The sequence below is a fragment of the Sceloporus occidentalis genome, unplaced genomic scaffold, assembly GCF_023333645.1.
Source record: "Sceloporus occidentalis isolate IW3139 unplaced genomic scaffold, rSceOcc1.0.p SCAF_10, whole genome shotgun sequence".
Lineage (NCBI taxonomy): Eukaryota > Metazoa > Chordata > Lepidosauria > Squamata > Phrynosomatidae > Sceloporus > Sceloporus occidentalis.
The window spans coordinates 35,301,907-35,326,838 of NW_028316990.1; the positions used below are offsets into that span (position 1 = coordinate 35,301,907).

Genomic DNA, 24,932 nt, shown 5'->3' on the forward strand with positions numbered 1-24,932 from the left:
TAAACATGAAAATCATTTATGATTTGTATACACCTTATAATCTGCCTGAAGGTAAGTTTATACATATTGTTTTTAATAATGTGCATGAAGTGACATTTGCGTACACTGAACGATCAGAAAGCAAACAGCTGCTCATGTGGACAATTTTGGATTTTGGAGAATTTTGGAGTTCCAGATAAGAGACTCAACTTGTGCTCCAAACCTTTGAGTCTGGCTTCCCTCTTTTTCTACTGTCCAACTTCAACTCTGATTCCTTCATAAATGGCAAATGCGTATTAATTAGTAATAACAAATTTACTGTAGTAAAATGGTAGCACAAGACACAATCCCTTGCCTTCTGACCTATGGGGATCCTAAAGCAAACCTATCACAGGGGTTTCTTGGCAAGATTTATTCAGAGGTTTGCCATCACCTTCCTCTGGAGCTGAGAGATTGTGACTTGCCCAAGGTCACCCACTGATCTTCTAGAGTCCCAGTTCATCGCCCTAACTACTACACCATGTGGGCTACCAATACCAAAATAGGAAGCACTAGGAAAGATTTGAGAAGATCTCTTTGTTCCATTGTTTTCAAGAGGATAAAGAAACCAGTAAAATCAAGCAAAAGTGTTGTTTCCATAGACGTAGCACTAGATACAAAAGGATCTTGAAAGGAGTAAAAGGAACGTTATTGAGTTGTTTGTCCCCCTGAACACTGTGCAACAACAAATGGAACGTAAGAGGAAAGAATCATTAGAAAATAGTTAAGTACATATCACTTTAGAAATAGCTCTGGCTTTGAACTAGTGGTTATGTGGTCAAAGTAGTTCCTCTGAGAAGAGAGTTTACTGTTTTCTCTGAGCGCATGCACACACATATCTATCCTGATAACATCATTGTAACCACAAGAATAGAGCGTCCAGGCAGCTGGTAAGGTCACCAAAAACACAAAAAAGGACAAGTCATGATGTGCAGTGCCACTAAGAACAGTACTACTTAAAAGACTACATCAGAGCATTTAGGCTTTTCCACACACACACACAACCCATAACAAAAGGGAACAGAAGGTAGGAATTCAAAACCACCTCCATTCTGGTTTGCACAACTGTTCTTGACATGCTTCCTATAGCACTTCAGTTGTCTACAGCAGTGCTAATCCAAGCGAGACAGTGGCTGGTAGCCCCTGGCTAGTGTCCAGGAAAGGAAGGAACCATTGTACTCTATGGGCCTTAGAAGTACTGGTCAAATTCAGGGCTGAGCAACTATGACAGGATCCGGGTCGAGTCCTCCAAGAGAAGAAATGATCTTTGAGATCTGGAGAATTAAGAGTTCCAAGACTCCAGGAGTCTGAATTAACCATTAAAAAAAACCACAACTCCCAAAACCTCCTTTCCATCCTTAAACAGGCGATGGGATTGTGGGAGTTACAACCCAAACTATAACTTTTCAAAGTTCTAGTTATACAGTCAGCCCTCCATATCCATATTTTATCCATGGATTCAATCATCCCCGGCTTGAAAAGAGTAAAATAAATAAATTCCAAAAAGCAAACCTTGATTTTGCCATTTTACATAGTGACACCATTATACTATGCCATAGTATTTTTGGGACTTGAACATCCATAGATTTTGGGACTCATGGAAGGTCCTGGAATTAAACTCCAGCGGATACCAAGGACACACTGTATTCATACTCCATGCACTTCTCCTTGAGTTTTAGACTATGACTCTAGAGACCAGAGTTCGATGCCTAGCTTAGCCATGAAACCCACTCGGTGATCTTGGGTAAGTCGCATGCTCTCAGCCTCAGGGGAAGGCAATGGCAAACCTCCTCTGAACACATCTTGCCAAGAAAATCCCGTGATAGAGTTGCCATAAGTCGGAAATGACTTGAAGGCAGACAACAACAACAAGCACTCTCCAGTAGGACAAAACACTGACCCACACAACCTGTGGTCTTCATTTTATGGACCACCTGAGGTTGAATGAATCTCAGCAAAGCCTATTTTTGAGGCCTACGCTCCTGATATGCCCCAAAGAACACAGGAAAACCTGGAACTGTTTACCTGCAAGAAGCCAGAGGGCAAATTCCATTCCAGAAGAAAGCAGGGGAAGAGTTACATCACTTCTTTTACAACTCAGAAAAGGAGGGGACTAGAGTTTATTTTGTGTACTCCAATCATAAGCAGTGACTGAGAAGGCATTTTATGGTTCAGGGCTCCCCGCTGCATACAAAAAAACCCTGAAGGAAACCCTCCCCTTTATGAACATCAAAACTCAGGTCTTTACCGCCATTTCAAAGAAAGAGTACAGACAGCTTGTTTTGTCCTCTTTTAATTCGACACAAGGTTTACGTCTCAGGAAAGGAAGTTACAAGGCACCGAAGAAATGTACACAAGTAAATCAAGAGCTTATGGGAGAAGCACAAGAATGCCGCTGGCTTCACAAAAGGATGGGGGAAAGTCGGCTTGTTTTACAAGGAGAAATTAATTACACTGACATAGTCCAAGGGTATCGCCTTCTAAAAAGAAACATTTCAAAGCCCCAATGCCTCCGAGAAAGTAAGTGGCTAGGGATTTATAACTAAATTACTAAACACAAGAAAACAGCCTACAGAGAAACCTATTTTTTAATATAAAAAAGGCATCTATAAAATGTGACAAGAGTTGCAGCCTGAAGTTCTCTGGTAAGGAAGGTGCCCTGTATGCTGTCTCCTATCCCACCACCTCCAAGTATTAAGTGTTGAAAACATTAATAATATGATGCATTGAGACAACACTATGTGCGTTGAAAGATATTAAAATGCAATGCCCGGGGGATGATAGGCCATATCCATATGCCAGAAGTTTCTACCATTATACATCAATTGGTCAGTCGAAGAACCACTGCTTGCCCTCAGAAACAGCATAGTGGTACCTTCAAGCAATGTAAATATTCTCATGCTCGGTTCACATGGAGCACCAAGCCAACATCTTTGTCTTTGAATCTTGGCTAGATACAATGTAAGGGCAGCTATGAAAGAACTAGACAAGATCCTAAAGAGTAAAGATATACAACAAAGCACTACAGTTAGAATCGTCCAAGCCGTTTCATTCCCCATCGCCATGTACAGATGCGAGAGCTGGACAGTGAAAAAAGTGGATAAAACGAAAGTCAACTCTTTTGAGATGTGCAATTCAAAGATGTGTTAGTCTGTAGAACCAGTATGTAGAGATCTTGCAGCACCTTTGATACTCACTGAAAGAAAGAAGTTGGCAGCATGAGCTTTCATGGACTTAAGTCCACATTCCTCAAATGCATCTGAAGAAACAGACTTAAGTCTATGAAAGCTTTCTTTCTTTCTTTCTTTCACTGAGTTTCAAAGGTGCTACAAGATCTCTGTACATATTCATGGTGGAGAAGAGTGCTAAGGATACCGTGGATAGCCAAAAGGACAAACAAATGGGCCCTTGAACAGATCCATCCTGACTTGGGAGGCCAAGATGATTAAATTGAGGCTGTCATACTTTGGCCACATCATGAGAAGGCACAACTCATTAGAAAAGGCAATAATGCTAGGAAAGGTGGAGGGATGGCAATGGTCAGAAATGATGGAGACCAAAGTCCAGAACATCCAGAGGCCCCTTTAGGGTCGCTGAACTGTCCTTCAGGGAAGCCTGTCCAACAGTAATGATCTTATCACCATTTCCAAGTCATTCCTTCCTGCTCCTTTCCAGGTTCATAGAATATGATGCATCTCCGACTTAGAAGGACACACAATGGTTGCATGGGGCAAAGCCAAGAGAGAACTTGTTTGCACCCCAATGCTCTTCCTTAAGAGAAAGAATATTCTGGAGTGTGTGTGTGTGTGTGTGTGTGTGTGTGTGCAGCTTTTCCTCTCCGCTCTAACTGTCCATTATCAATTCCAATTGTTAGTCCCTAACACATATTATACATGAATTGGCTTAACATAAAATCATCATGAATAAAATACAGTATTAAAAGTACAATTTATTAAAAATATAATTGCAAAGGTTTATTTTTTTGTTACAAATGGAGCTACAAAGTCCTGCCAGTTTAAGGACCAGGCCAAAACACACACACACAAAAGAAACCACCAATGTTACTAAAGCAGAGGAAATTATTTTGTCTCCACTAGTTCTCCGCAGTTTCATGCAGACATAACATACTCACTCCTATTTTTAAAAACCAGAAAAAGCAAGCAGGAATTGCAATGATCTGGCATTGTCCATAAAAGTCTTCTGCTTACATAGTTTTGGGGCAGTAGATATGGGACCACCTTGATTTAAATAATTTATTCCTCACTCTAAAAGAAAACACAGCTGGTCCTCCATATCCACGGATTCTTTATCCACGGATTCAAACATCTACGGCTTGGAAATAGTAAAATAAAATATAAATTCCAAATAGTAAACCTTGATTTTGCTATTTTATGTAAGGAACAAATTTACTTTCTTTTCTGTTTCCATAGGATCCATAGGATCTGGCAACTCAATCCTATTGGGAAAAAACAAGAGTCAGGGGTTCTTATATAGCATTTTACTTTCTTTTCTGTTTCCATAGGATCTGACAAAACAAGTCCATGCTTCCTTGTGTAATCTGTCCATTCTTGGTAAGCCATGGTGTTTCCCCTTCTATTTATCCCAGACAAAGTGTGTCCCTGGGATAGAAAGACAGCTGTTGCTCCTTTTCCATCTGTGGAAACTTTCTCCACCTCCACAATCTGGCATCCCTCAGGAATCTTTCTCTCTCTCTCTTCCCACAATGAACCACCTACTCCCTAAGGAGGAAAGATATCCAGTACTACCAGACTTGCCTCAGGGAGACTCAATCCTCTAGTTTTTTAATTAGCACCAACCAACTATGCTTTTTAGGATCATGAATAACTGTCTTCCCTGGCATTGTGCGGAAACAGATTCCTATTTCTTCCTGCTAAGACGACACGGTTCTCTCTGATCCGAAAATGAACTCTCTCCTTGCACATCTGCACCACCTTCTCCAGATTATCATTTTCCCCTCTAAGATCTGCTCCAGTGATCTTATTTCAACTAAAAAACCCACCTCACCCCACACACATCCACACCGCTTCTATTCATCAAGGCAAAAAGGGAGGCAGCCGCCCTGCTGTGAGACCAGTTCTTTTCAGTGCCACATCACTCCAACATTTTCCCACCCCAGCAGGTCTTTGCAAGCTCTGGATAATGACTGCCTGAGTTTGCTTTCTCCCCTCTTTCTCTCAGTACTGCAACTCTGCAGGCAAGAGAGTCTTGTTTCTGGTTTCTCTGTAAGCTACTCCAGTGAGGATAACAAAAACAAACCCGGCTTTTTGCACTGAATATAATCGGCACCATCAACATCCAAAACAATTTTTGCCCCTAGATCCTTCTCTGTGACAGTTTGGACTGCACTATAACTCCCAGAATCCTTCAACTAAGATGCTGGCTGGGGTGTTCTGGGAAATGTAGTCCGAAAGGTAACTGTCCAAAGTTGTGCGGCAAACCAAACTCCACTTCCACAAAACTACTGCAAGGCCTTTTTGTCTCTTCCGCAGATGAGGATCTCCAATACAGCATATTGATGTGGTTCTCAAGCCTTGGGCCTCTGGGGGTGCTGGACTTCAACTCCCAGAAGCCCCAGCCAGCTTGGTCAACAGCCAGGAATTCTGGGAGCAGAAGCCCAAAACATTTGAAGAACTAAAGTGTGGGAACCACAGGTATAGTGGTTTGAGCGCTGGACTAGGGCTGAATCTGCACTGCAGAAATAATGCTCTGCTTTAACTGCTATGGCTCCATACTATGGAATTCTGGTACTGCTAGTTTTGTGAGATATTTACCCTTTTCTCAGAGAGCTCTGGTGCCACAAGAAACTACAAATCCCAGGATTCTATACCACAGAGTCATGGCAGCTAAAGTAGTGTCAAACTGTATTATTTCTGCAGTGCAGATTTGGCCTAGGACTCTGGCAGACCAGGGTTTGAATCTCCTCCGAAGAGATCTTGCCAAGAAAACTCCATGATAGGCTTCCCATAATCTAGAGCTAACTTGGAGGCACATAACAGGAAAAAAAGCAGCCGCACACAACACAAAACTCCTATTTGGTCCATGGCGCCCTGTTTCCTTTTTTGATTCCTGGACTGAAAACATCCCTTGTCCTTCTCACCTAGCCTGAGGATCTATTTTCACCTCAATATGGGGAAATCATGGTTTATATATTTCCCCAACTCATATATGAAACCAGCCTTGAATCCCATTGTGGGATAAAAGGCGGGCTATAAATCCTTGAAAATATATATATATATATATATATATATATATATATATATATTCCTTTCCTCCACATACAGCTCTCATATTGAGAGTTTATAATTGGATGCAAAATTCAGGGCCATTTGAAGCATCTGGTGCCCAGCCATGAGATATGTTTACGACTTACAGAAGTGCATCCCTTTTGTTGCTAACTGGAATTGTCAATATTGTTTCGTGTTGTTGGTATAGACATTCAAATAACCTTTTTTCACATCCTTTTTAAAGGAAAACAAACAAAACTGTTAAGTGAGCTATGCTACCCTGCCAGGCTACAATTCCATTTTGGACTTTTCTGTCCATATATAGAATAACCACAAGCTAGCCCCCCGTGTGTATGTCTGCGCAAATCCCCTTCAAAGCAAGCCCAAGTCTAAATATTTCTAAAATCCAACCACTGCCTAGCAACATTCCCCAAAAGTCCCCCCAAAAAACAAAACAAACCCAGCCACTATTCTCCGAGGTTTCATTTAACAGCACCATCTCCCCCAAAAACCTATTTGAAATTTGTTCCAAGGCACAACTTGGATCTACCTGAGTTAATCATAAAGAAGGGGTCTTATCCATGTGCTGTCGGAGTTCGAGTTTTGGACCAGGACTTCTAGTTCTAGTGTTCATGGAGCCATGAGCTTCACTGAACATGGCTTCCTCTGAAATATAAGCAGGCCAAAATACAGACAGGCCAAAATAAAACTGCTTCAGGTCACTTTGGAGGTATGGCGTTTCAATGATGCATGAGTCTTAAGAGTCTGGAAGCTGCACCAAAGCTACACTCCAGTCCTTAGGAGCGTGGCTTTGGTGCGGCTTCTGGACTCTTAGTATCATTTAAACAGCATACTTGCAAAGTGACTCGAAGCAGCTTTATTTTGGCCTGTCTGTATCAGGCCATAGCAAGTTTTTGTTGGCGTTCTCCCATCCAAGTCACACTCTCTCAGCCTCTGGGGGAGGCAATGGCAAGCCCCTGCTGAACAAATCTTGCCAGGAAAACCCCATTATAGGGGTCTAAAAACACACTGCAGAAACAATCCAGTTTGAGACTGCTTTACCTGCCCTGGCTCAGTGCTAAGGAATCCTGGGGATTGTAGTTTATTGTGGCACCAGAGCTCTCTGAAAGAGAAGGCTCACAAAACTACAGTCCCCAGAATTCCCTAGCATTGAGCCAGGGCAGTTAAAACGGTCTCAAACTGGATTATTTCCGCAGTATGTTTTGGACCACTGTGTAGTGCGGAAGGGCCCCTTGTTCCCATCCATCTCCCCAAGATCCACTAAGAGAGACCAAGGTTACCCACTGGGTTTCGCAGTTCGGCGGAGATTCGAACCCTGGTCTCCAGAGTCGTAGTCCAACACTCAAACCACTGGAAACGACTTGAAGACACACAACGACCAAAGCATGGGTTTTGGTATCCACCAGAGGTCCTGGAACCAAACCCCAGGAGATCCCAAGGGCCCACCATACATCTGTATGTCAATTCCTCTCTGTAGGATGGACTCCCATCCTCTAAGACAGGGATTCCCAAACTTTGGTCCTCCAAGTGTTTTGGACTTCAACTCCCAGAAGCTTGGGCAGCAGTCAGGAATTCTGGGAGCTGAAGTCCAAAACATCTGGAGGAGCAAAGGTTAGGAATCACTGTTGAGACTTATAAAACTCACCATGCCTGTAAGGCTCACCACGTCTCCTCTTCCTTTTGCGCCACCAACTCCAGTTCCCACAACCCAGAAACCCAAATACAGTGGTCCCTCCACATCTGCTGGGGTCAGGGGCACAAGACCCCCATGGATATGGAAAAACCGCAAATAACACAAACACCATGTTTTTACCTGAGAGGGCGGACACCTCTCTAGGAATCTCTAAGTCCTCCAGTGCAACTCTGTGGTCAACGTCCAACAGACACCGACCATAGGACCGCGCTGGAGAAGGAGCTACAAAGGCCTAGTAGAGTATTCTCTCTAGGGATCTCTAGGTCTCTCAGTGCAACGTTTAGTTAAAGTTGACCACAGAGTTGCAATGGAGGACCTAGATATTCCTAGAGAAGAACATATTAGTCAAATCCGCAAATATGGAGGGGTGAGTGTATTCTTAATTCCACAAGAGAACACCTCTCTAGGAATCTCCAGGTCCTCCAGTGCAACTCTGTGGTCAACATCTGCCAAAGGTTGATCATCGAATCACGCTGGAGGACCCACAAAAGTGATTTCTCTAGGAACTTGTAAGTTCACAAGCACAACTCTATGGTCAGCTTCCGGGAGAATTGCGCCGGAGGACTTGGAGATTCCTAGAGAGAACGTATTAACTGAAACCGCAAATAATCAGATCCGCAAAAGCGAAAGCCGCAAATGTGGAGGGCCAAGCGCATTGCTCCCTTCCCCTTAAAATAACCATGGATTGTCACTGCAACTCCCATTGTGTTGCCTGGGGTCAGAGGCACACACAGCGCACCAAACTTCAACTCTCTTAAATCTATTACTATTATACGCTACTTAAAACTTTTGTATTTTGTAAAGCGATTTTTAATCATTAGCATGTTGTGTGTGTGTGTGTGTGTGTTTTATAACTATTATGATTATCATTATTATCCTCTGAACCAATCTTGCTAAGACTTTAGATCACCATTAAGTCAGAAATGATGTGAGGGCACACAGTCACAACAACAACACAACAACATTGTAATGATAGTTGTTGTCTAGTGTCTAGTGTAGAGTGGGAATACTTGAGGGCACAAAACCACAACTACATAATAATAATAATAATAGTGTATAGTATGTATAGTGTTGTCTAGTGTGTAGAGTGAAAATTATCTGAAGACACAGCAACATAATAATAATAATGTATAGTATGTAAAGTGTTGTCTAGTGTGTATAGCGGAATTGTTGTTGTATAGCGTGTATAGTGTTGTTATAGTGTGTACAGTGGGAACGACTTGGAAGCACACAAAACAACTATATACTAATAATGATGAAGATGATGATGTTGTTGTATAGTGTGCATAGTGGAAACAGCTTGATGGCAGCAGCAACAACAATATTGTTGTTGTACAGCATGTATAGTGTTGTTATAGTGGGAAGGCCTTGAAGGCCCACAACAACAACTACATAATAGTAATAATAATATAGTGTGTACAGTGGGAATGAGTTGAAGGTACAACACAACAACAACTACATAATAATAATAATAATGTTGTTGTGTAGTGTGTATAGTGGGAATGGTTTGAAGGCACACAACTAAATAATAATAATGTTGTTGTATTGTGTTTATAGTGGGAATGGCTTGAAGGCATACAGCAACTAAGTAATAGTAACAATAATAATGCTGTTGTATAGTGTGTACAGTGCAAAAGACTTGAAGGCAACAACAACATAACGACAATATTCTTGCTGTACAGCAGGTATAGCATTGTTATACTATGCACAGTGAGAAGGCTTTCAAGGCACTCAACAAGTACAGAACAACTGCAACAACAACAACAACAATGTCGTTATTGTATAGTGCGTATAGTGGAAACGACCTGAAGTATAGTGGAAACGACCTGAAGGCAATAACAACTACATAACAACAACAACAACAACAACGTGTGGCGTTGTGATGGCGTGCAGCGTGGGAAGGCCTTGAAGCCACACAACAACAACAACAATAACAACAAAATAATAATAATAATAATAATAATAATAATAATAATGTTGTGTAGTGTGTAGTGGGAACGATTTGAAGGCAACAAGAACATTGTTGCGGTGCAGCATGTGTGGCGTTGTTGTGGTGTGCGGCGTGGGAAGGCCTCGGAGCCACACAACAACAACAGCAGCAGCAGCCTAGCCATGATGCTGCCAGTGTTGTGTTGTGTTGTGTTGTGTTGTGTGCCGGGGTCCTTGGGCCGTGGCACTCACTGGGTCGGGAGGCGCAGCTCGGCGGCGTTCCTGCGCTGGAAGGCTCCGTCGACGAAGACGCCGTTCTTGCCGAGGCAGCTCAGGTAGAAGTGCGGGGCGCGGAAGGCCAGCTCCAGGTGCCGCCGGGAGATGAAGCTGGAGCGGCCCATGCTCACGTCCACCGAGCCCTGCGAAGAGTTCCGACCGATCGTCACCGCCGGACGACGCACCAGGAACTCGAAGTCGCGGCCCAGCAGACGGGCCAGCGGCGCCGAGGAGGAGGAGGAGGAGGAGGCCTCCGAGGAGGAGGAGGAGGAGGCGCCTGAGGCGGGCGAGGGCGCCACGCGAGGCCCCGGCTCCGGAGGGGGAGTAGGCCCCGGCTCCACGGGCGCCCGCTGCAGCTCCAGCAAGGCCCGCGCCTCCACGCCGGCCCCGACTTCGGCCATTTTCCCAGGCAGCGTGCAGAAGCAGCAGCAGCAGCAGCAGCCAGCCGCCGCCCGACGACGAGGACGAGGAGGCCGGCCTCCGGGGCGGAGCGAGCGGGAGAAGGAGGAGGGAGAGAGGGAGGCTTTGGAGGGCCTAGGCCTCGGCTCTCAGGAGAAGGAAAGCCGCCTAGGGAACGCTTCTCTTGTGTGTTTGTGGCACACAGAAAGACACTTCACGTGTTTGTGTGTCACACTTCGCTCTCCTGTGTGTGTGTCAGAGATCTCTCTCTCTCTCTCTCTCGTGTGTAAATGTTGTTGTATAGTGTAAACACTCAACTTCACTCTCGTGTGTCTCTGTGTGTGAGAGAGAGAGACTTCCATTGTGTGTCTTGTGTCAGTGTGAGAGAGACTTCTCTCTGTTGTGTGTTTGTGTGTAACACTTAGCTTCACTCGTGTGTGTATGTGTCTGGGAAAGAGAGAGACTTTTGTGTCCTGTGTGTAAGAGAGAGGCTTCCGTTGTGTGTCTTGTGTGTGAGAGACTTCTCGTGCGTTTGTGTGTAACACTTAGCTTCACTCCTGTGTGTATGTGTGTGGGAAAGAGAGAGACTTTTGTGTAGTGTGTGTGAGAGAGAAACTTCTGTTGTGTGTTTTGTGTGTAAGAGACAGACTTCTCTCTCTTGTGTTTGTGTGTGTGAGAGAGATTTCCATAGTGTGTCTTGTGTCTGTGTGAGAGAGACTTCTCTCTGTTGTGTGTTTGTGTGTAACACTTAACTTCACTCTCTCGTGTGTGTGTGTGTGAGAGAGAGAAACTTGTGTGTCTTGTGTGTGAGAGAGAAACTTCTGTTGTGTGTCTTGTGTGTGAGAGAGACACTTTTATTGTGTGTCTTGTGTGTGAGACAGACCTCTCTCTCTTGTGTTTGTGTGTGAAAAAGAGAGAGACTTCTCTCTGTTGTGAGTGTGTTTGGGAGAGAGAGAGACTTCTCTTGTGTGTCTTGTGTGTGAGAGAGACACTTCTCTCTCTCCTGTGTTTGTGTGTAACCACTTCACTCTCTCTCATGTATTTATGTGTGTGTGAGAGAGAGACTTGTGTGTTTTGTGTGTGAGAGAAAGACTTCTCTCTCTGTTGTGTGTAACACTTCACTTCACTCTCATGTGTGAATGTATGAGAGACAGATTTGTGTGTCTTGTGTGTGAGAGACAGACTTCTCTCTCTCTGGTGTGTTTGTGTGTAACATTCAATTTCACTCTCTCTCATGTGTATATGTGTGTTTGAGATAGAGACTTCCCTCTGTTGTGTGTTTGTGTGTAACACTTAACTGAAAGTTGAAATAAATACCAATTTAAAGCAGTTACCAAAAGAGAAGTAAAAACATATAAAATTGTAAAACATACATAATAAAACAGCAGTAAATAAGAACAATGGGAAAGTATGTGGCCTGGTCGCCAGTTGCGCATGCGATGCGCAGAGGCATTCCCTCTGTGTGCGTTTTAATTGACGGAGTGATTAAATAATCGAATTACCGCTTTTTGTTCTAAAAAAAAATCCCAAAGTGATTTATAAATCTTTTTTTAAAAGGTGACGAAGACACTAAAAACAACAACGGCAACAAAACAACGAAACGCTCCATTAAAACCACCGTGTTTAAGCTGCGTCAATTTCCGAAGACGGTAGCTGTGCTGCTCTTTTATTGATGAAACTAACAAGCAAGCGAACAATGCGGCATCTTATGGCAATTTAAAGATTAACTTTATTATAGCGGCCTCATTAACGCCAATTCCCTGAATTTATTATCGCCCTCGTATGCCATAATAAATGGGCTAGTCTTCCCAGAGCCACAGGGCTCTGTTGTTTCGGCTGGGAGTAAATCTCATGGAGGCTGGTGTTTGTTTTTGACTTCCGCAGAATCGACAGACAACGTCTTTCATGCTGCAAGAGACACAACTGTGTCTTGGGACACCTTAAAGACCGCAAGAGATGAACACAGACATCATCCTTTGGAAGCAAGTGACAGAACTGAGGTTGAACTTGATAGCCCTTGAGGTCTCTTCCAACTCTACGATTCCATGTTTCTTCAATATCATTATACCTGGCTGTTCAGACTGACTTTCTGCACTTTGACTTGGTCATTACTATGTAAAAATAGAGACTGTGGTCAAGAAATCGGAAGATTAGGATTTGGAAGGCCAGTGATAAAGGAACTGGACAAGATTCTCAAGTGAGAAGACACTGTATATACCAAGATCAAGACTATCCTTGCAATAGTATTTCTCATTTCTATAGCCATCGGTACAAAATCTGATGCCTCCCCCTGCAACTGATGTATGCAACTGAAGTCATGGTTTGTAGTTCTCCATGTCGGTGGGTTGGTGAATCTATGCCATGGTTTTGGCTCTCTGAAAAGGAGCTTTCCAAGATGTTGGGCCTGTTTGGGAACAAGGTTCAGCACATGTTAGAACCTGGATTCACAGCCTCACTGACATGAGAGCCACCATCTGTTATCACGAGACAACAGCAAAGTAAGATTACAAATGCATCTCCTTGTGTAGAAATAACAGCACTATGCACTGGTGGAAACCGATGTTAGAATAATTCCCCTTCAATTGAATGGGGCCTCTAGTCGGGAAGACAGTTTTAGGATCCCAGGTGATAACATGCATGAAGCATTGCTTTGAGCTGGGCATTGTGAGAGACAAAGGACTTGCCAGATTGCACTGTGTTGATTTACCGTTTCATGCCTCTGTATCGCAGTGCTGTGCAAACAGAAAGAAGTGCGGAAGAAGTGATAAAAAGACGCGTTTTGCTTCTGTACTTCCATAGGATGTGTGCCAAAGTCAAGCATGTTCCTGATAAACGGCCCAAACTGGGTTAGATCTGTTGGCTCTCTTCTTCTTCTTTGTTTTAATAGTTTTTATTAAATTTTATCATTGTGTTGTTTTAAAACACAACACAAGTACTGTATATATTATTCATTGTCTTCCATACATTCTCCCATTTCTGCTCATACCTTCAATAACATGCAATCGCTCTAACTTCCATCTAGTAATACTTAGTAGGTAGGTCAACTTATCCATCTCAACCACGTCTAACAGTTTCAACATCTTCTACCGATAGCAGTGTTGACTCTCTTATAATGCTTATTCTCCTGAATGTGGCTAAAGATGTGTTGTTTTTATTTCCAAATCCCATTACCAAAAACAACAACAACCTTAAGGCGAAACTAGATGCTAGGTTATAGACATCACATGCAGGGAAACCTTACTGTTCCTTGCAACTAAATATACGGATTCTACTCCAAATTGGGTCCATCCCAACAGAAGTAGAGGAAGTTTAGACTTCCCTACTTCTTATTACCCCTAAAATTACGCCACTTCTTTATGGGGTGCCTTAAAACAGTGCCTTTAAAAAGTGGAAGGAGCATCCACTGACTTTACTGCAGTGTGAGAAACCTTCTTACTTCAGTAGCAAGCTGTACTTCCTGAATAGTTAGGCAATACTTGATGAGGAAATATCAAGGAACAATATCCTAAGGAGCACAGACTGACCCAGTGAATGACAATAACTAACCTGTAGGAAACAGAACCATATCTCAGTAATGTAAAAGGATGCCTCCCACCTTCCGTGTACATTTGTGATGTTCTTCTTGTCACAAATTTAGCCTCTTTCCCTGATTAGCCAAGCTGGGAAATATTGGAGAGCCAATTGAATGTATTGCTGGGAACCTTTTTAAAAATTAGGCTGAATTTTCCCAGTTCCGGCAAATCACAAAGGTGTTCTGAAACACCCGACAACCGGTTCAAAATCTGCCCTGTTGGGAAAGATACTGTGTCCCTTCGTTTCTGAGTTATGGCGATCCTAAGCTGAACAACTGAGATGTAATGGTTACAGCAAGAAGCATTGTGAATTCTTGTCATAGTTGCGTTTTTGCCATATTTTATCCAGGTCATGGAATTTGCCCCAATGCTATGGTCTCTCTTCCCTATAGAAGTTGGCGATACTCACAGGAAGGCTAAAGCACCCTCAGCAGGGAGCTGTCCAGCCTCTTTCTGAAAATGTCCAGAGAAGGAGACTCCATCATCTCTGTAGGCAATTGCCTCCATTACCAAACTGCCCTCACTGCCAAGAAATGCCTTCTAATGTTCATTCAAAATCTACCTTCCTGTAACTTAAAACCATTAACTCTGGTCCTACCTTCTGGTTCAATAGAAAACAAACCTGTTCCTTCCTCATTGGGACATCCATTGAGATATTTTAAAAGTGCGACCATGTCACCCCTCAGTCTTCTCTTCACCAAGCTCAACATGCCCAATTATTCCTTCAATCGCTCCTCATATGTTTTGTTCTCCATACTTCTTATAATGCTTGTTCCCCGTCTCTGAACTTGCTCCAGCTTTGCATTATGGCTTGTTCTAACTCTATCCTGTTTTAACTTATAAGATGCATTGGGTCTTATACTGGGGAAAAGGTGGGATGTATATTAAATAGGTGTATAGACTAGCTGCAGTATAGAGTGAAATGTAAATAAGAGTATTTCTGCAGTTGTCAGATAGGGCTAGACACTGGGCAGACTTCAGGTTTGTTGTAGCCATACCCTCCAACCATCCTGGTTTTGCTGGAACAGTCCTAACTAATCCTCTGCCATCCTGTTTTTTCAGCTGCTTTTAAACTGTCCTGGTTTCTCTCTCTTTCTTTCTTCCTTTGTCCTCAGTTTAGTTCAGTGACTGCAATCTGAGCTCAGACTGTAAAAGTTTCTATTCAACTCAGCAGGAGGAGAAGAGGAAGAAGAATATTGCTCTTCCCAGTAGGTTCTGGTAAAAACAAATTGCTGTGGCCTTTCCTATTTTGTCTGTTCTCATTAATAATTTTTCCCATCTTGACCACACTGATGTTGCTTGGCTGTGATTTCATCTGTGAAATGATGGTTGGTATGCCTATCTACTTTATTTTTCAGCCTACCAGCCAGATCTGCCAACCAGTTGTAAAAGATACACACTTGGAGTGAAAGAAGACAGTGGCTCTGAGAGTATTCTGAGCCTAGAAATTTTGTTCTCAGTCGCAGGACTGACCTGAACTCACAGACGTCCACAGAAAAGTCCACTATTGATTACTTCCACCTCTCTGTAGGTAGAAAAAGTCATGTTAGTGGTTGTTGCTGTTGTTGGGTGTTTGGCAAGCATTTCTGTCTACTGCAAACCAACCCAAGAGTGGACCAGAAGATCCCAGTCAACATTCTGCCCACTCCTTTAAGGCTACAAAATCCATGTTGCAATGCAATTGTAAGTGAAATCTCCAGAGGCCATAATGCAGTGTTACCATAAACAATAGAATAAGAGAATATAAGTGTATGTACTGCACATGGAGCTTTAAGAGAATAAAAATCATAATCATTTGTGTACATAATCATCCTAATTTTGTGACTATTTGCAAATAGATTATCATACTTTCTTTAAGCTTTGTTCCTTGTATTGTTGATACTTCAAAAAATCAGAGTCAGCTCTTTGGAGTGTGTGTGTGGAATTGGACAGAATCCAGAGCATTCAGAACTTGGAATGCTGTAGAGACATGCTATTCTTGCCAAGGATTTTATTCCACAGTTTCTTGTTTGTCTGCTTAATGCAGATATTTTGTATTGGCTTGGCTGTTGGGGGTGATCCTTGTAGTGGAAGCTGGCCTTGGAGGGTGATGCTGAGTGAGGAGAGAGAAAGGTCACAGTCAGGGAACAGTTTCTTTTACCACTCTTGATTTAATTGGGTGAAGGAAAGTGTATTAGAATGTGTTAAATGGAACTGAATGTGCATTAAAAGCTCTTGTGAACTTTTAGCCTTTGTCTGATTCAGACCAGCAGTCTTTCTTATAGCCGTGTTGCAATGCAATTGTAAGTGAAATATTCATAGGCCCTGAGGCAGTGTTATCATAAACAGAAGTGTGTGCGCATGAGAATATGCAGTGGTCCCTCCACATTCTCTGGGGTTAGGGGTAAAGGACCCTGTGAATGTGGAAACACCGCAAATAAAAAAAAACACTATTCTTTTTAACTGAGAGAACACCTCTAGAATTTCCAAGTCCTCCAGTGCAACTCTATGGCCAACATCTGCCTGAAGTTGATCATAGCATGATGCTGAAGGACCAACAAATGCCTAGAGAAGTGTTTTCTCTAGGAACTTCTAGGTTCTCCTGCACAACCCTATGGTCAGCTTCTGGCAGAGTTGCTCTGGAGGACCTAGAGAGAACATATTCATCAGAACGGTGAATAATCAAATCTGCAAAAATCAAAGCCACAAAAGTGGAGGGCTGACTGTAAGCGTATGTACTGCACATGTAGCTTTATATCCAAATGTGGTGGAAATACCCTCCACATCCCTTAGAGCATAATATTTGAGGATATACTGTATATATTTGACCCTTGGGGAGCACAAACACACCATTGGAGGGAGCCACATGCAACCCACAGGCTTCACATTTCCCTCCCCTGCTCCAGAGGGACAATGCATCATACTAAGAGCATGGTGCCAGCTGCCAAAAAATAATGCAGATCTATTTACTTGGAAAAATGCCTCTCCAAACTTGTACAAGCAAAAGCATGTTGTTATTTTGACATCCAGCCTGCCTTTCCCTCCTCTGGCTTGATTTTCCTCTCGTCTGAACAGCAAAGGTGTGGCGCCAACACCATGTTTGGGGAGGTTCAAATGCAGATGTAGCACCAGCCCTAGGAGTTGGCTAGAAAGTGTGCTGGAGAGAGCATTTTGTGCTCCTGGGACACGTCAGGGCCCCAAACAGGGCTATGGAGTCAGTATGCCCAACATTTCGACTCCAGCTCCCTCATAAATTGCAGCTCCCTCATAAATTGCAATATTAATTAGTAATAATTTTACCATCGTACATACGCAGCATGAGAAATTTCACCACCGCCATGGGACTACTCAGGTTATTTAGACTGATAGAACATAAAATGCATTTATTTGATTAAAATGTTTGAATCCGTGGATAAAAAATCGGTATGTGATTCACGTTGCGGTTCAAAAATTAGAAATTAAGATCAAAAGACTAATAAATATTTTCTAAGGTTGTGGAGCATAGAAAAGGTTGGGAACCACTGGCGTGAAGGGCTTCGAAAGTACAGCATGCAAGGCCAGGAGCCTCTGCAGCAACGAAGACTGAAGTTCACATATTGATTTAAAACAACCAGCCAAAACTTGAGCTGCAGGGCTCTTGTTTTTCTGTCTAATCCACTGCAACAGACAAGTTCTTCCTCCAAGCGTTGTTTTCCACCAGCGCTTCATGTAAATATGATACTGATTGGTAAGGCCATTATTGTACAGGATGGCCTCAGTCCTTCTGCCTTGAATTATTAATTCCTTCCAAAGTCATCATTAAGCCTGTCATCTCTTTCTCTCTTTCTCTTTCTCTTAGCAAGGGGTTTGCTTAAATCTATTCCATTCAAAACTTGCAGGGCAAATGCCAAATGCTGAATACCAAGTGTTTGCTGGGTCGTTTCAATCAAATCTGCCTGCTTTTGTTTGGAATTTGTTTTTTTGAGCCTCAAAGCATTTGCAAATATTTGCCGGGGCAGCCTTTTTGATTTCTAGGAAGAGAAACGGCCTGGAGCCGCTCACATTGCGGTTCGTAGCCAGAAATCCAATTTCGAGGTTCTGTTGTTGCATGTCCATCATAATTATTTCATATCTTTCCTTTCTTGCTCTTCTAAGGACTGGAGTGAATTGACGTTGTCTTGTTTAAGGCCTTCGCCGGGCTTCCAACGCCGCAGCTTCCAGGTGGAATTACGTACAGGCCGTTGGAATAAAATCTCATCCGAGGCTGTAGAGATTGCTAGGCAACTCAAGAGGAATGGAGAAACAGGTCAGAGAGAGCATGTCAAACTGCAGAGAAAGGCAAGGAGAGAAATGTTTTAGAAAAACATTATTGCTGTCCTTTTACTGAATCATTTTCAACCCCTCTGCATACTCATGTATACTAGGATGATATACAATTTTACTACATTTGTATACCACTCTAATATCCATAAAGTATATAATTAACTACAACATAGTATGTGTATCCATAAAGTATATCATTAACCACAACAAAACACTGCCGACCCAAATATCCAGCCCCACACCTCTTGCAAATTGCCATAGGAAATCCTTCCTGAATATTGTTTGCGTGCACAAATATTTATTGCGTACGTAACATTCAGCCCCTGCATCCACACTGCAAAAATAATCCAGTTTGATACCACCTTTACTGACATGGTTCAGATGGTTCAGTGCTATGAATTCTAGGAATAGTTGCTTGTGAGAAATTAGCTGCCTCTTTTTGGTGCCAAAAACAAACTACAGTTCACAGAATTCCATCGCATGGAGCCATGGCAGCTAAAGTGGTGTTAAACTGAATTATTTCTTCAGTGCGGATTCAGACATAGTTACATTTTAAACTTTGGCATGAAGTAAAATTTTAACTATGTTTGTTTTAACCGTTGTAAGTAGAGTGGCCAGTTCTGTATTGTCCTAACCCCTGAACCTTCCAAGTCAAAATGTGAGATCTAGAGACTTGGGGGTTGCATACACACTGCAGAAATAATCCAGTTTGACACCACTTAAACTCCCGTGGCTCAATGCTATGAAATTCTGAGGATTGTAGTTGGTTGTGGCACCAGAGCAGAGGCACAACCAACTACAATTCCATAGCATTGAGCCATGGCAGTTAAAGTGATGTCAAACTGGATTTTTTCTGCACTTCGGATGCAGTCTATGTAATGCCGTTAATAGCTACGTAGTAAGTACCAACCACAGTTGCTCATGGCTTGTCATTGAAGCACATACACAGGCAAGAAGGGAGAGAGAGAGAGAGAACATATTATCCTGTTTGGAAATTAAAGGCAAAATTTTAGCTAATAGGGCTGCTCACAGATCAAGGTGAAATTAAGGAATTATTCCTTCTCGCTTATTTAGAGAGATCAGATTAAAAACAGTTAATCTAGTCTACTTGTATCTAGACAGAAGGTGAATGCAGAGCAGAGAGTGGAGAAGCAGAAAGTGAACTAAGGCTGCAACCGCACTGCAGAAATAAAGCAGTTTGACACCACTTTTAATAGCCATGGCTCCAGCCTTTGGAATTCTGGGCTTTGTAGTTTGTTGTGCCACCAGAGCTTTCTGACACAGAAGGCTAAATAGCTCATGAAACTACAAATCCCAGAATTTCATAGCATTGAGCCATGGCAGTTAAAGTGGTGTCAAGCTGCATTATTTCTGCTGTGTGGATTCAGCCTTAGTAAGTCTATAGATCGCCCTGCCCTGGAGCAACAGATCTATTACTTGACTATAAATCGACCTCATATATAAGTCGAGGGCAGGTTTTGGGGCCAAAATTATGGATGTTGATATGACCCTTGGATAGTCGGGGATAAAACGTAGGACCATGTAACAAAGGATCTAAAGAGTTAAAGTACAGTACCAATATTGACCCGTGGATAAGCCGATTCTGTTTTTTGGGGTCAATTTTTTGACCAAAATTTCTAGACTTATACATGAGTATATATAGTAAGCCTTGCAAATGGTAGCAAGCTGCCGCTCTCCTAACTTAGCTCACGATTTTTGCACCCAGATCTTTCCTCTTGCAAGGACCTGAACCCAGTCAAACTAGAAGGTTTTTTTTACCCCAACTTCTTGCTCACATACCCTCCGCTACGCTCTTTCCTTTGTACTGCAATTTTTCATGCTTGTTCTCAGCCCAAAGGTGATTTCTTTTTTTTTTAACGTGCAAGAAGTTTGAAGAAAATCCATTCAGCTATTTCTGAGTTATCGGAGCATGAAAATAACATCTGGTTTAGAGGGTGAAGCTCGTCGCTTTCCCCCTCCCCTCCATTCTTTTTGTTCATCAGAGTCAGAAGGAGAGAGGGGGGAAAATGGATGTGATTTAATGCATCTAATTTGGCATGTACACATCTTCGCCTGGAGAACGGAAGGCGATGCTTTCATCGATTCATCCGGGACGAACTTTGATTGCGAAGTAACAAAATTAGATGCTTACAATTGTGCCCAAGTGCATTCTGGCGTGTTCGGTTACCGATGGAAACATCGACCATCAAGGGACCAAAGTTTATGAGGGTCTGAGTGGTTCTGGAAGAGCGAATGCGCTGAACAGTTTATTGGGAGGGTTTGGGAGGGGATGGAAAAATCTGGCAGTGTAGGAACATCAGGCATTTACCAGGCCACAACACCCAACTCTCTGGTTGCAACAGCTCCACTGGCTGCCAGTCTGTTTCTGGGCACAATTTAAAGCGCTGGTTATAAGTGATAAAGCCTTACATGTCTTGGATCCAGGTTATTTGAAGGACTGTATTCTGCCATATACGTCTGCCCATGTTTTGAGATCTGAGGATGGTCCTTCTCATTCTCTCACCCCCTTCACAGATACATCTGATGAAATGCAGGAAATGGCTTTCTTGGTGGCTGCTCCCAGGCTCTGGAACTCCTTTCCAACAGAGGTTAGACTGGTTTCCTCTCTGCTATCCTTTCATAGGCAAGTCAAGAAGGCCTTTCATAGGCCTTTCAGAAGGCCTTTCAATGGCTGATTGCTTGGATGGAAAAGGACCTTTTAATTTTTAATACTTTTAATTTTGGTTTAATTTAATTTCCGGCCAGAGAGAGGAGAAGGAGAGGAGTAGCTAGGCAGCCATATTGAGAATGTGTGCTTGTTGCTGAAGGGGCGGAGCTTCTGTGAGTCACATCTGTGAGTCACAAGGGGGCAGAGCTAGCAGACTAGCTTTATATAACACCTTCCAGAACAGTCCGGCCAGAGAGAGGAGAAGGAGAGGAGTAGCTAGGCAGCCATATTGAGAACGTGTGCTTGTTGCTGAAGGGGCGGAGCTTCTGTGAGTCACATCTGTGAGTCACAAGGGGGCGGAGCTAGCAGACTAGCTTTATATAACACCTTCCAGAACAGTCCGGCCAGAGAGAGGAGAAGGAGAGGAGTAGCTGGGCAGCCATATTGAGAACGTGTGCTTGTTGCTGAAGGGGCGGAGCTTCTGTGAGACATCTGTGAGTCACAAGGGGGCGGAGCTAGCAGACAAGCTTTATATAACACCTTCCAGAGCCTTCCAGAACAGTCCGGCCAGAGAGAGGAGAAGGAGAGGAGTAGCTGGGCAGCCATATTGAGAACGTGTGCTTGTTGCTGAAGGGGCGGCGCTTCTGTGAGTCACATCTGTGAGTCACAAGGGGGCGGAGCTAGCAGGAATACCAGCTGCATGTAGGCTATATTTTGGAGGATGGAATGGACAAAAACACCTCTGGAGTATTCCTTGTCTAAGAAAACCCTATGAAATCCATGGAGATCCAATAAGATCCAATAGGAAATGTGAAGGCAGACACACAGATATAATGATGATAATTTTTTTCTAATTCATTGATGACTGTACCAGACCTCCCCACCCAGGTGCCCTCCCAATGTTTTGGGTTGCAGTGGTCATCATCCCCAGCTAGCAATGCTGGGGATAGGAAATACAGCCCAGCACTTTAGGAGAATGTCAGGTTGGAGAAGCTTGGTCTGCAGTTAGTCTTGGGCATTATCATCTCAGTCACAGAATCTGCACTATAGAAAGAATACAATTTGACACCGCTTTGACTGCCATGGCTCCATCCTATGGAATCCTGGGATTTGTAGTTAGTTGTGGCACCAACTCTCTGACAGGGAAGGCTATATGTATCACAAAGCTTCAAATCCCAGCATTCCATAGTACTGAGCCATGGCAGTTAAAGTGATGCCAAACTGGATTATTTCTGCAATGCAGATGATGCCTATGTCTTTTATGTAAACCATTCCTGTCAACCCTCAGATTAAATACCCAGAGACCCACTAGATTGGGAAGCCATCAGCCATCCATGATGGAGGGGCTACCCACACAGATTGTCATTGCTTTCCAGGTAAATTGTAAATATGGAAATGTAAGCACCATTATAAATATGCAAAATACGTAAAGGAAATGATGGCTCTGTCTCTGCATGCAGACTTTCCAAGCTCAAAGCTTCTAATCTCGAGCATTGTGCTGTTCTCCTGCTTCTCTCTCTGGCCCAGAATTAATCTGTGAAAGCTCAGAGGACACCTTCCAGAATCCCAGCCAGCCTCAGCTGAAACCTCTCTCTTTTCCAGTTAACTGCTTTTACACCTTTGAGTCCCCCTGCTACACAAAGCAAGGAGCCCTAGGTGGCAGTGTAGGATCCAAATTGCAAATCTGTTTGGCAGAATCACACCCTTCATGCAAGAGAAAAAGAAGGCAAGAGGTTGAAAAATGCAGGTTGTTGCAATCCAGTGTGCCTGAAATGTTTTCTTTATTTTGCAAGAATTTTGCTCTGGACATTATGATCCCTTTCAGAACAATCCAGGCCATAGTATTTCTGATTGCTATTCATGGATGTGAAATCTAGACAGTGAAAAAAGCTGCAGACTCTCAATTGTTCCAATATGGCAGGGACACTCCTGGTTAGACCTCTGTCATCCTACCTTTTCAGTTACTTTTAAAGCAGATATTCCCAAACTATGGCCCTTCCGGTTTTGGGGCTTCAACTCCCAGAAGCCGCAGCCAACTTTCCCAATAGTCAGGAATTCTGGGAGCTGACGTCCAGAACATCTGCAGGAGGATCAAAGTTCGGGAACCAGTGATTTAAAGTATTCCAGCTTCTCTCTCCTCCTCCCTCTTTTACCCTTCGTCCTCAGCTTGCTTCCATTGCTGCAAAATGAATTCAAAGTGCAAAAGTAGTTGCACTCAGTTAATTCAGGAGAGGATTGAAGAGAGAGGAAGCAGACTCATGCCCTTCCCTGTGGGCCTGCGAAAAAGCAATCAGCTGCAGCCTCTATTCTTTCTCATGAATGACTTTTGCCATTAGATTTCTTTGGATACCATGGTCTACTACAAAGACAGATGAAAGGGTCTTAGAGCAAATCAAACCTGACCTCTCACTAGAAGTAAAGATGCCTAAACTGAGGCCGTTGTATTTTGGACATATTGAGATGACGTGACTCATTGCAAAAAGCATATGAAAGACTCTTAGAGCAAATCAAGCCTGAACTCTCCCTAGAAGTAAAGATGCCTAAACTGAGGCTGTTGTACTTTGGACACATCGTGAGATGATGTGACTCATTGGGAAAGAGGATAATGCTTAGTAAAGTGGGAGGCAGTAGAAAAAGAGGGAGAGGTGGATTGATTCAGTCATTTTTATAAAATCATAGATTTTTTTTACAGAGACTTAAAACTCTTTCATTTATAACCCTGCTGCTTTTTTCCACAACTCTTCCTCTGTCGTTCCTCCCCTTCTTTTGTACAGAGACATATCTTGTTACAGAGGGAAGATGGAGTAGCTGCACAACGCCTTCTGACTTGTAGTAGAACTAGGAGGAGCTGTCTATCCGGAATTACCTCCTGCTGTTGAAATTTTAGACTGCTCCTTAGATTTGCTGCAAGCTGGAGAAGTCTTACGCACATAGAATTATTAGCGTTATCATTCCTCTCCTGCCTGTCAATGTTGGCTTCATTCCAGTCGATACTTGGGATGCAGTGAGGTGGTGTAGAAAATTCTCTACTATTCTGTATTGTTCCACGCGAATTTTCCCTCCTACTATTATAAACGCATCATTTCATAAAACGAATTAGGGAACATAATGCGCAAACACAATGCAAGTCAAATTGGGCAATGAGAATGGATGCAATACCAGTTAGATCTAAAACCAACATTGTAATTAACTTTCTTTCAGGTGAAAGCACAGCAATGTATGCCTACAAGTCTATCGGTGTGCTAAAAACTGGCATGTTTGAATGCAGTTTTTTACGGCAGCTCCACTGGTCCAAATAAAGAACTGCGGACTGTCTTTTCCTCATGGAACAACGCGTCTGTTTTATTAAGGGTAAAAATCTTTTTCAATGCTACCGTTTTCAAATATTTATATGAATTAAGGAAAGTTTGTTGCTGCTGCTGTGTGCCTTCAAGTCATTTCTGACTTGTGGCAACGCTGAAGCAAACCTATCATGGGGTTTTCTTGGCAGGATTTGTTCAAAGGGGTTTGCTTTTGCCTTCTTCTGAGGCTGAGAGAGTGTGACTTACCCATGGTCATCCAGTGGGTTTCCAGCAGGCATTCCAGTGTCCTAGTCCAACACTCAAAACCACTGTGCCATGCTGGCTCTATATATGTGTAAATATGCTAACAGAAATAATACTCAAGTAAAGTTTTGAATTGATTTGAATTTGCCATTTAAACCACACCAAGAAGGTAGTCCTGTGGATATCTACTTAAAAGATAAGCCACACTGTGCTCAATGAAACTTACTCTCAGGTATGTAAGGATTGTAGCGTATAAGCGCTATGAAATCTTGAATTTCCTCTGGC

At 42.9% G+C, this 24,932-nt stretch overlaps 1 protein-coding gene across 3 annotated transcripts in view; it reads right to left on the reverse strand.

Annotated features, from left to right (window-relative positions):
* The window catches only part of FOXK1 (forkhead box K1), a 46,602-nt gene extending 35,993 nt beyond the window's left edge, over positions 1-10,609 (reverse strand). For all 3 annotated transcript variants that reach the window (XM_089540262.1, XM_089540261.1, XM_089540260.1), the window contains exon 1: positions 10,159-10,609. In XM_089540262.1, coding sequence (XP_089396388.1) covers positions 10,159-10,583 — 425 coding nt within the window. In that variant the 5' untranslated portion in view covers positions 10,584-10,609. The remainder of the gene's footprint in view (positions 1-10,158) is intronic.
* Between the last annotated feature and the right edge of the window lie 14,323 nt (positions 10,610-24,932).